General features: G+C 45.7%; 1 protein-coding gene across 1 annotated transcript in view; it reads right to left on the bottom strand.

Moving 5' to 3' along the window:
- Window positions 1-12,311, bottom strand: part of NOC2L (NOC2 like nucleolar associated transcriptional repressor) — a 62,139-nt gene that overhangs the window by 1,092 nt on the left and 48,736 nt on the right. The window contains exons 16-18 of the mRNA XM_072155911.1: window positions 11,026-11,139; window positions 5,115-5,247; window positions 1,128-1,241 (exon numbers count right to left, since the gene is read on the bottom strand). Of these exons, the coding sequence (XP_072012012.1) occupies window positions 1,128-1,241; window positions 5,115-5,247; window positions 11,026-11,139 (361 nt within the window). The remainder of the gene's footprint in view (window positions 1-1,127; window positions 1,242-5,114; window positions 5,248-11,025; window positions 11,140-12,311) is intronic.

Below are 12,311 nucleotides of genomic sequence, written 5' to 3'. Positions count from 1 at the left end.
AGGGAGCTGTACGGTTTTAGGTTGTTTTTTCTTTTGTTTAAAAAAAGCTAATTTTATTCAGAGTAAAAAATTCTATAATTTCCCAATATACCTTTTTGTGTCAATTTCTAATGGATGTTAAGATCTCCTTTTTGCGGTTTGTTAACAAGGAACCTTAAAGGGGTTGTCCAGGATGGCCTAACCATCATGGGCTAGGAACTGACAGTCGATGCCACAGAGATCTGCTGTTCAGTCCAGTCCAGAAAATACTGAGCATGGAGGTAGAGATGATGGCTCTGTATAGCGGCCCTAAGCTGTAACTGCAGACATTGTTGAAGATGAATGACAGCAAGCAGAGATCTAAAAGAAAATGTGAATTTACAAAGTATATTGAAAAATTGTATAATGTTTTAATTATACAAAGACTATCAATATTTAGAATTTAAAGACAGTCCTGTGTGTTCATCTCACGGCCACGAGAGATTTATAAGTAGGTTTCTACAGCATGACAGCAAGCAGAGATTTTGTAAATACACAGTTCTATGCTGGAATATAGTCTTGCTGCCTTTTCTAGCACATCTTCAGCCTTCTGCATTTGATTATAGGGAATAGGGGGAAAAAAAACGAAGCTCATTAATTGGCGAATCCTTCCCACTGCCTCCATCCTATGTGCCCGGAATCTGGGATGTGTCAGTAATCTCCGGGAGGCGGCGGCTGCGTGTATGATCGGATGGATGAGTATAGGGCTATGTAAATGTGCACATGGGGGGAGCAGTAGTGCGTTGTGCCTGCCAGATCTCGCTCTCCCTGTATCTGGTGATTAATGACACAGGGCCTGCGATAAAGCGTTCTGTCCCGCGCTGCCTCCACAGCTCATTACCGGCCAGCTGTACCGCATTAACCCCTTAATGCCTCAGCATCCAATGACTCCTGCAACTCAGATACTTTTTCTATACAACTGGGGATAAAGAAAAACATTCCTAAAACTAGACCCACACCGGACAAAAGCTACACCGCCTTATTCTTCATACATATAGATGTATAAAATCTACTTGGGAGAGGTGACATTTTATACATCAGGTAATATTTCAGGATGCACAGACCATCCGGGCCATTGCTTATTATATTAAAAGGTTTCTGGGCCTCACCATCCGAATCACTGCTGTCATCATCTTCCACCTCGTACTCGCCCTCCTCTCCCTCGCTGCTTAGATCAGAGCTCTCATCAGATGAATCATCCTTGCTCTTTGATTTCGATTTTCCTGATAATAAAGAAAGGAAATTGTGTTATGAATGTCATTTACGGGGTAAACTGAGGCTGCGACGCAATACCAGGCAGAGCCCACGGGAATAGTGGCGCTGTCCATTGAAACAAATAACTTTTCAGAGAAGACATTTAGTAAGGGGTACAAGTCTGACCACTTGGATCCCAGGGGATCAGCTCTCCAGTAGTCCCATCCTCTACTCCATAGGACTTCAAAGATGGCACAACCTGTAACCAGTCTAAAAGATACCATAAAAATGGAGAACAGGATGGATTCTAATCTCCTTTGATTTTTATGGGGATTTTTTGATGACTAACAAGGCAGAGGATACAGGAAATTCTAGGAGATTTAGGGGAGGTGAGGGAGACTTCCTGAGGGGTCGTCCCAAAGGTGTGATCATGCAGAGGGATAAAGGTCTTCAAAGGGGTGGTTCCAAGTTTCACTTATCCACAGCAATGGGGATAACAAGCTTATCCACAGCAATTGGGATAACAAGCTGATTGATGAGGGTCCCATTGCTGGGCACCACCCTACCATTCCTCATTAGTGAGAAGCCCGTTTTTCGTGATCAGTGGGGGGTCCCAGCAGTCTGACCATTACCAATCAGATTGTTATCCCCTATTCTATGGATAGAGTATAACTTGGATATACAACTTTTGCTTTCCGAAGACTGAATTCCACACTGGGATTGGCAGCAGGTAAATGATATTCAGTGGATCAATATGAAGCTTGAATGCTTCCAGCAATGTGTGTATGGGACATGAACTCTGTCCGTAATACGCAATGTTTGTGGGCACGCTTACTCCTGTTTTTGTAACAATTGTGTTGGCGTTTACATTCAACGCAATGTTATAGCAGGGGTTTACTACGGTCTACATTACTAGCCAGATAGTGTAGACAGGTACAGGCCAGGGGACCCAAGCAATCCATACAATGAGAATGTGTGATGTGTGCAATGTCCTGACAAAAATATAAATCCGGCTGGGTGCGAATACCAAGACTGGATGACACGAAGCGCGAATGTGCCCGAGTGAGAGAAGCGTAACACCATGAAATGCTCCAGAGATCAAACAAGAGGCATGAAATGAAAAGCTCAAACAGAAAGATCATCAGGGATGAAGGAAGAGTGACAGAAAAGATTACAAAAAAAGGGGAAAAAAAAAAAAAAAGAATACAAAAAGGTGTAATCTCAAACAGGGGATGTGAGCGCAGAACGGAGGGATTCAATCAGCGAGGGCAGAGAGGAGATAAACCCACAGAGCGCTGTGCGAGGTGATTGTGGGCAGAGTAACGAGCCAGGTCTCTAGCGTCCATTAGAGCGCCGTCAGTAAGCGCTGGCGCGGTGCTCATTAGAGAGGCTCTCACGGATACTCCAGCTGCCCACTCCTCTCCGCTAATTACCTGACGAGGCGAACATCCGGCCGTGCTGGAAGAGCCATTAATAAGCCCTGGCTGCACGGCGTGCTCCGGCATAGATCTGTCACAAGCGTCGGCTTATAGGAGCAAGAAAATATATATTTCTGCATTTTTTTATGCTGGGGTACATTCACATGTGGCAGAAAATCACTTCCAGTGATCCAAACAGGGTTATTCCGCAGTAATATACATGAATTTTTTTTTCAGATCAGTGGGACAGTCGCAAGCATTTCTGCAACAAATTTGCTGCGTGTGATTAGATCATTACACATCCTGCTTTTTTTTTTTTTTTTGTGAAATTTCCCACAAAAACAAATCTGTGAGCTGCCTCGCCATTTCCCTGGTTATTCCTCAAACCAATTCTCCCATACTGTGCTCTGGAAGCCGACATCTGACCAACATATTATCTGTGCGGTGTGTTGCAGTCTAGCCCCGCTAAGACAGATGTTCCAAATTATCTCTCATCCCCTAAGGGGTCATGAGCTACAAAAGGAAGGTCCACCTGCGGTCACAGAGGCCTATGTGGGACCTACGGACTGAATTAACAACAGATTTCTGGCAGGCCCTGTAGGCTGCTGTGTGGGCGTGAAGCGGGATGTGGGGGGCCTACAGTGAAGTAATCGCGGAGGTCAACATTCAAGACCTGTCCCGCCAGAGGAAAAAAAGCCCCCCTCAGCCTATCAAGATAAAATCCCATTCCGAAAGTTTGCTTTCTGTGCATACAAGTGAAATCATAGATTTATCTGCCTAAATGTGCAACCCCACAGAGAACAAGAGACACAGATGACATAAGGAGAGTGAAAAGATAAACCACTGTGACAAGAAAATTCTGTATAATTCTCAAATAGATCACAAGGGGAGAACATAAGAATGAAAAACCCCCATGCACAACAGAGATGAAAAAACCCAGGGGAAGGCAAAAGATAAGAGAGGTCGATGCGTGAGCGTTAGAAAAGGTTAGAAGTAAGACTTGTCGTCAGGAGCGAGAAAATGGCACCATCATGGAAACTATTAACATGCCAAGAAATCCTGAGACATCTTGAGAGACATACACCATGCAAGGAAAATCAGGCCAAGACACACAGATAGACACAAGGGGGGAGATTTATCATAAGTCTCTTAGAGCAGAACTGTTCTAGTTGTCCATGAAAACCAATCAGAGCTCAGTTTCCATCTCCCCACAGATGTTTATGAAAATAAAGCTGAGCTCCGATTGGTTTCCATGGGCAACTAGAACAGTTTTACCTCAGAAACTTGATGATAAATCTCCCCCAAGATGAGTATAATGAAGGCTTATACCCTATAAAGGAAACCTTATCAACCAGTTGCACGTCGACATAATCGCATCGTAAAATAATCAAACTTTTAGAACGTAGGTAAAAATGTACATAAGTAATGAATCTGTCCGATGGTTCCTGATGTCTGTCATATAAATGTTTATATCTTTTGGCGCAGGATTTCTCAGGTAAAAGCTAAGTAAATCCTGACAGGATTCCTTGGAGAGACCGTGAGAGCCCTCATTACTCCACCCTAAGTAGGACTCTGAGTTCTGTCTCACACAACCATGGTTGGTCTATGAATCATGGATCGTGTAGTGTCCGGTTTTGCGGTCCAAACACCGTGTAGAGTACGGGACTGCGAGTATCATAGGGATATAAGGAGTCCCTGCTTCCCCACAGTAATTATGGCACTCCTATCACTACGATGCTTGGAGCCCCATCCATGCCACCAAGGTCAGTCTGTGAAACGGGACACTTAACGGTCCGCGATTCATGGGCCAACCATCTGAAAAAGGCCTCAGAGTCATGCTAAGAGCAGCATAATCAGGACTCTCATCATCTCTCCTAAGAGTAATACTGTGTAGGCCGGCCGATAACTGTAGATTACTTATCTAGGCCACTACAATAATCTTAGATCTCTGTGCGACCCATACGAATGCAGATAAATAACCTCCCGACCAAGTAAATCTCCCCTCATGAGGCGCGGCGGCAGCCGTTCAGCCAGGTTTCACATCTGCATCAGGCTCATTGGTGTCTTAATTGCTTTTCAAATTAGGGTCCAAAAGCGGAGGACGCGCACAATAATATGCCTTAAAGAATACGCCGCCCAAACTGCTTTCCTTTAGGGCTAATTAAAGACTCATCAACCCCAGATAGCGAGGACAGTCTGCAGCAGCAATTACCAGCAGGTCGGAGGAAACTGGAAAAATGTTTTTGTATGCGACTGCCCCTGCCAAAACACAAGTGTTCTCACATCAATTTTTCAGGAGGGACGTGGAAGGGGGGATGCAAAGATTTTCGTAAGCGTTTTACTCTTTAATGGCAGTAAAGATTATGTGCAAAGTTTGCATTTTCAATGAAGTGGCTACATAGGGCTCAGGAAAAATAAGCCAGCGCATGTGTGCTGTGACAATCCTCACCACTGGGGGCAGCACCACATCGCAACGATAATTACCTTTTGTAAACAGACCACCTCCACCGCTCTCCGAATCACTGTCCGACTCAAAGAGATCTTTAAATTCTTTCTTATCTTCCTCTTTCTTCTCAAGTTTTCTCCTCTTAATTTCTGGGAGATTCAAATCCTCCATCTAGGAAAAACAAAGCAAAATATATGACTGATAAAGAACACGATTGAATTATTTCCAAAAAAATATATAAAATACTCAAGTGTATGTCCTATTAAAGAGGTAATCTTCATAAGGTGGAGACATTGTATGTCTCATGATATACGGAGGTTTACCTGTGGTGGATGCCCTAAACCAATAGTTCTTCCCTGGTTACATTCTATCAGACTACAACTCCCAGCATGCTCTATTCTCATCTCTAGTCTACTAAAGGGAGCAGAAGGAGGAATACATTAGCCAACCATCGTAATCAAAGAGAATTGGTTACCATTTTCAAGCCGTCTTTTCTGAGGTCACCATGCCGATTTTGGTAGGGTAGTTTGGGAGCCTTCCCCCACTCGTGTCACCTGTCTGACTGCCTGCCCTCCCTTCCTACCTGGTGTAAGTCACACAGGTATTTTGATTTCATAGTACATAATCAAAATTAAGTATCTGTTTTGGCAAAACTATGTTGGTCTTAAGTTTATTTTGCACTTTGCCACTCACATATATCGAATTTGACCAACATTGCTAGCAGAGGTCTTTTTCTGGGTCGGACATTTTTTGCTGTATGGTGGTTTTCAACGAGGGTTTATAGGTAGCAGGCAATTGGCCCCATTGGTCATCTTGTAACAGACAGGTGGTGTTGGACTAGGTGGATTCAACCCTTACCACCCAGTCCGTATGGTTTATCTTGTATATTTTCAATAAAGATTGTTGGACGTTCTGTACTTTGGAGCCCGATATAGCACACGTCTTTTTCTTGTTCATTACGTGCATGATTTTGTTGCGTAGGCTTTTTACTTATTAGGTTGATTCAACACATGGCGTTTTTGATCCGTTTTTAAGCATGCGTTTTCAGTACATTTAAAAACGTGTGCATCTGTTTTTTGCCCATTTTTCCCAATTATCTTAATAGATAAACAGGTTGTAAGCAGCCAAACGCATGGAAAATTATCAAAAACGCATGAGTTTTAAAAACACGCAAGTTTGTAAACGGACTGAAACCGCATGCTTAAAAACGGACCAAAAATCCCCCTTACACTACATTCACATGATGAATGCCCGCCGTACCGTAGTACAGCAGGCATACATCAGCGCCGGGGAGAGGAGGAGGGGGATGAGTGCCGCTCAACCCTGCCCCTCTCCCCATAGCAATATATGGCGCACGGTGCCGTATACTGGCGAAAGATAGGACATGTGCTGCACCGTACCGCTCCTGTAGGGTGCCGTGAGCCCATTGCCGTGTATGGGGGACATATATACAACAATTACGCCTTATGCGAATATCATTAATCATTCATTTTTCTGTACGTGAAACTTTACAAAAGTATAGGTTACCTGTGATTCAAGTAATAAGCAGGACTGCTAAGCTACAAACTAATAAAATCAAAAAGATGCCATTGCCAAGGTGCAACTGTTGATCCATCCGGTTCTGGATGTGGAAAGTCAGCTTGGAATATTGTATTATGTAATCTCTAAATCACAATGGGGGATTCATCAGCGGCTGCCCCCTCTCTCCTGTCAGATCGTCTCTACCCCTCGTTAATAACCAGACGATAATGAGATAACAGGAAGCCCGCGAGAGACTCCCGAGCCGGCATCTTTTATTTCCTCTATTTTCTTTTTTCCCTCTTATTGAAGTAGCTGAGCCCTCTGCTCGTTAATCTGCTGCTCTTAATGAAGGAGCTAACGACTGCTGCCACCCTTCCACAGCGGCATCATTAGAGGCTGTTAGAAGCTCCAGGAAAAATGCTTAGCGCTGTAATTATTAGCACTGACGAGAGACGAAAGCTCTCACACACTCACCTACGCACGACATGTACAGGCGCCGCAGACAGCCATCACATCTAGCTACAGCACACCAACGCTAACGCAGACAGACACCTCTCCAAAAGGGGCACCAAAACGTGCCCATATTTCTACACACCAATGAGCTCATTATCTCAGCAATTTACACTCCACCAATCTAAAGCCTCTGCCGGAAGCACATACTACATGGTAGGGGGTGCTCAGTGTGCCATCACGTGCCCATCCATGTAGGGTTGTACCTGATGGTACTAATTTTTTAGGTTAGAAGCCCACAGAGATAAAAAAAAAATATCTAGTGCAAGGTATCCAAGGGTTAACGAGAGCCACCCGAGAAGCCTAGGTGCACCACATTACAGCTCTGTAGAGATGGGAGATTGCGTAGTGCCATAATCGGTTTGTTGGTGCTGGCTGTACTACAGAATCCTGGGGCCACACAGCAATTTCTGCAGCAGCTAACCCACTGCGGCCAATAACAGCAGCACAGTGGATAAGATCTAACATGCACAACAAAAAGTCACAGCACAAAGTGAATTCACAAGGTGGTATCCAGGCTGGACACATGCTCCTTCCATATTGCAAGCCCATACACCAGTCCAGACAACCCCCTTTTCCCCTTGTGCCAGCCTATACACAAGGTGGTATCCAGGCTAGACACATGCTCCATCCATATCGCAAGCCCATACACCAGTCCAGACAACCCCCTTTTCCCCTTGTGCCAGCCTATACACAAGGTGGTATCCAGGCTAGACACATGCTCCATCCATATCGCAAGCCCATACACCAGTCCAGACAACCCCCTTTTCCCCTTGTGCCAGCCTATACAGAAGGTGGTACCTCGGTCACAAGCCTTTACACAAGGTGGTACCCAGTGTTACACTGGGACAGACAAACACCCCTTCCCCGTTGGCAGCCTGTAAACCAGGCTAGACAGCCTCCTTGAGCCAACCTATACACATGGTGGTACCAACGTCTCAAGCCTGTATACAGGTGGTACACCAATCCAGACACACACCCCTTTCCTGCTGCCAGCGCATACACCAGGCCAGACAGCCCCCCGCAACCCTGGCACAAGCCTAAACAAAGGGTGGTACCTATGTCACAAGCCAATACACATGGTGGTACCTTGAGTACACCAGGCCACACACACTCCTACCCCATCGCCAGCCCGTACAACAGGCCAGACACAAAAGCTTTCCCTGTCGCCAGTCTGTACACAGGCCAGACAGCCCACTGGCGGCAACCTATAGGGTGGTACCCACATCAAAAGCCTGTATACAAGGTGGTACCCAGGGGTACACTATTCCAGGCACAAATCCCTTCCCTGTCACCAGCCCGTACACCTGGTCAGACACAAACCGCTTCTCCGTCGCCAGCCCATTCACCAGGCCAGACAGCCCCCCGCCCAATGGCGCCAACATATACACAAGGAGGTACCTACACCACAAGGTGGGCCGTATACAAGATGGTACCCTGTGGTATACCAGGCCAGACACACACCCCCTTCCCTGTCACTAGCCCGTACCTGAGGCCAGAAATCCCCTGGTGCAAGCCCATACACAGGGTGGTACCCCCGTCGCAAGCCCATACACAGGGTGGTACCCCCGTCGCAAGCCCCTACACAGGGTGGTACCCCCGTCGCAAGCCCCTACACAGGGTGGTACCCCCGTCGCAAGCCCCTACACAGGGTGGTACCCCCGTCACAAGCCCATACACAGGGTGGTACCCCCGTCACAAGCCCATACACAGGGTGGTACCCCCGTCACAAGCCCATACACAGGGTGGTACCCCCGTCACAAGCCCATACACAGGGTGGTACCTCCGTCACAAGCCCATACACAGGGTGGTACCCCCGTCACAAGCCCATACACAGGGTGGTACCCCCGTCACAAGCCCATACACAGGGTGGTACCCCCGTCACAAGCCCATACACAGGGTGGTACCCCCGTCACAAGCCCATACACAGGGTGGTACCCCCGTCACAAGCCCATACACAGGGTGGTACCCCCGTCACAAGCCCATACACAGGGTGGTACCCCCGTCACAAGCCCATACACAGGGTGGTACCCCCGTCACAAGCCCATACACAGGGTGGTACCCCCGTCACAAGCCCATACACAGGGTGGTACCCCCGTCACAAGCCCATACACAGGGTGGTAACCCCGTCACAAGCCCATACACAGGGTGGTACCCCCGTCACAAGCCCATACACACAGTGGTACCCCCGTCACAAGCCCATAGAGTGTTACTCCAAGGAAATGATACATGGAAGCTGAACACCACATGAACTTTGCATAATTCTACATTTTGTGGATAGCAGGAGATGTGAGCGGCACTTTATTAATAGACATGTTTTTCTCTCACAAGTTTCCGTTCCGCTCCTCGAGTGTTTGCAGCTCCCACTCAATCAGCACAGCACGTACAAATAACGTGTACCGGAACGCTGACGCAGGGAGAGGGCAGAACAGGTGATAAACACAGTCGTAGCGAGACGCCTGCTGATGACTGCGGAAAGCGTGAGCGTGTTCACACTGTATACTCCATCCCTTGTGACAAACCACTTATTTGGCTTGATGGCAGGCCAATCAGCCTACAGAACAAAATACTGAAAAATCTAGAGCGGAAAAAATACTGGCGGCTGAGCTTGAAAAGTGTCACTGTTCACTGTCAATGGCTGTATGCATGAAATCTGACCAGCGGTAACATGCCCGTGCTTACCTTGGGACTATCTACCAATAGAAAATACTATATTTTACTGCGGAGGATATGGACTGGCTAAATTCTCCTGGAGAGAGTCCAAGAGCTGGAAAAAAAACTGTTCTATAATACACTGCAAGGTCATGCTGGGAGTTGTAGTCTTGCAACATCTGAGAAGACACTGGCTGGAGTCACTGGTTTGAAGGGCATGATGCTGTAACCATGATGGTTTATCTATATAATAAAGAATATGTCTCATCTATGGGTGAGGACTACTCATCCTATTATATGGCCTGCCGCTGTGGGGGTCCCTATGATGTCAGGCATAACTTTTATCTTTGTATTCATGTGACCCTACAGTGAATCACTAGCCTCGGTGATGACGCTTGCATGCATGGGGGGTAACCACTGATTGCATGCAGAAGCCTCCTAAAGGTTATATGGTCTATAAAGGGTAGGACTGGTATTTTAATTTATAGGCTGTGTCCAATTACCAGTTGCAATGAGGTTTTTTTTTCTCTATTTACATAAAGAATCAGAATTGTAACAAAATTCTAAAATTGTCATGCATGATGATATTATAAAATGAGCACTCTGCTGACCCATCACACAGTCCTATGTGAAGTCCATGCAGGTTCCTCCAGTCCAAGCTACAGATTGCAACTTGCACGACTTTCCGCGGCTCTACCACAACCGTCTTGTGAGAGAGAACGCTGCCTCCTGCTGGCCACGGCCAGCAATGCAAGGCACAGCCAGGATTTATACTCCTCTAATCTCTTGAGCCGTCGGCTCCTGCCATGGATTAGCATTATGTAAATAAGCACTAAAATCCCATGACAGAGTCATGTAGGAGAAGCAGCCAAGTTCTTAGCTCCTCAGAGAATGGTGTTCACACACAAACCCACAAAGACACGTACTACTCCATGCAGAACCTGCTGGCCCAGGAAGGAAAGGACATATCTACAATGCCAAATGCCTAAAATATACCTAGTGCAGGTCTTCTTTGAAATCGCTGTGGTCAAAAACAGAAATCTGCCCCCTTCTCAATCACTGGACACATCGGATGATTAACATTGAAAAGCACTAAGCCTTTGGTATGGCAACTATTCCATTCTCCGCACCCAACCCCATACACATGCAAGCATGACTGTGCCGAGCATTCATGTGTCCTGAATGCTGAACACGAGGGGGAGGCCAAGTATAAAGAAGTAATATTCAATAAGTTTCTATACTGTGTGTTATAGTGTGAATATTCACCCTTTCTTTGCCGCTTATCTCCATTTGAATTTCCTTTTCCCGGAGTTTCTTCCAGGTGACGTAATATTTGGACAGTGGGGTTCCTTCTTCTTTTATCTGCTTTTCCCATTTAATCTGGAAAAAAAAAAAAGAAACTCGATCATACTGTAAACAGTATGTTAATGACCAAAACCTACTCGACAAACTTTGAATAAAGCAATCCATATTAAACCCACAAGGCAGATTGTCAGCTCAATGAGATATCAGATTACAGCAGCCCTTATGGATCTATGGAGAGAGGAGCGGCTGATAGGAGACTGCAATTAATGGTCAGCTATATTACTCCAATATCAGATGTGCCCCACTGATGACCCCCTCCTTAAGAAGCTCCGTGATGGAGGTCGGACACCCTACACCCTCACTGATCTGCTCCATTTTTAGTGCAGAGTCAAGTAATTGCAGTACATCTCCCTTCCAAAGGGATCTGCACTTACCAGGTCTGACCATTACACAGGGAATGGAGCTGTTCACTTTCTGTTCCATTTACAGTGCACTGACAGATGATCAGTGGAGGAGCCAGGAGTCAGACCTCAACAAAGAGTTTTAGAGATACTTTTACTACTGCTAAATATAGTTGGACATAAACCAATTGAATGGGTGTGGCTTAACAGCAAAGAGGGCAGTCTACAAGCAGACAGTGTTGGGTATTGGCCATAAAGATTTCTGTAACCATGCCTTTTTGTGCGGCGTTTTAACTGTGAAAAATGCATTCAAAATCCTGGATTGCAGCTGGACTTTGTGTGAGATGTCACAACACAGCCAATCTGGGACTTCATGTTAGACATAACAGCAAAATGGAGGGTCTGGGGAGCTGTGTAATGCAGAGAGTAAAGAACACGCAGTGTGAGGAGACTCTCCCAGTACTCCAAGTCCAGCTACAATTTTGGCATATAAATTAGCTTTTCATAGTCCTGCTGCCACACGAACACACACAAAAAAGATATGGTTACACGTCTCCAGATTACTCATACAGTATCAGATGATTTTCTTAATCTGGTTCAGGTCAAAATTATGTATTTTGATAATTCTGCCCAAATATCTATAGCCTGCAACCCCTCTCAGATATAGCCTTCAACTAAAAATGGACAAACAGTGATTCACACTAGCCAGAGCATCTTTTAGTTAATCTTTCTGTACATTGAGTAATAATACGATATTGTATGTATACACTATAGATATTATAAAGTACACATACTCTATAACATCAGTACACAATGCACAGGTGAGAGAAGAGGATACAATATTCT

Source organism: Engystomops pustulosus, chromosome 6, assembly GCF_040894005.1.
Source record: "Engystomops pustulosus chromosome 6, aEngPut4.maternal, whole genome shotgun sequence".
Lineage (NCBI taxonomy): Eukaryota > Metazoa > Chordata > Amphibia > Anura > Leptodactylidae > Engystomops > Engystomops pustulosus.
Note: the sequence above shows the minus strand (reverse complement) of the source record. Positions and strands in the feature narration are given on the sequence as shown.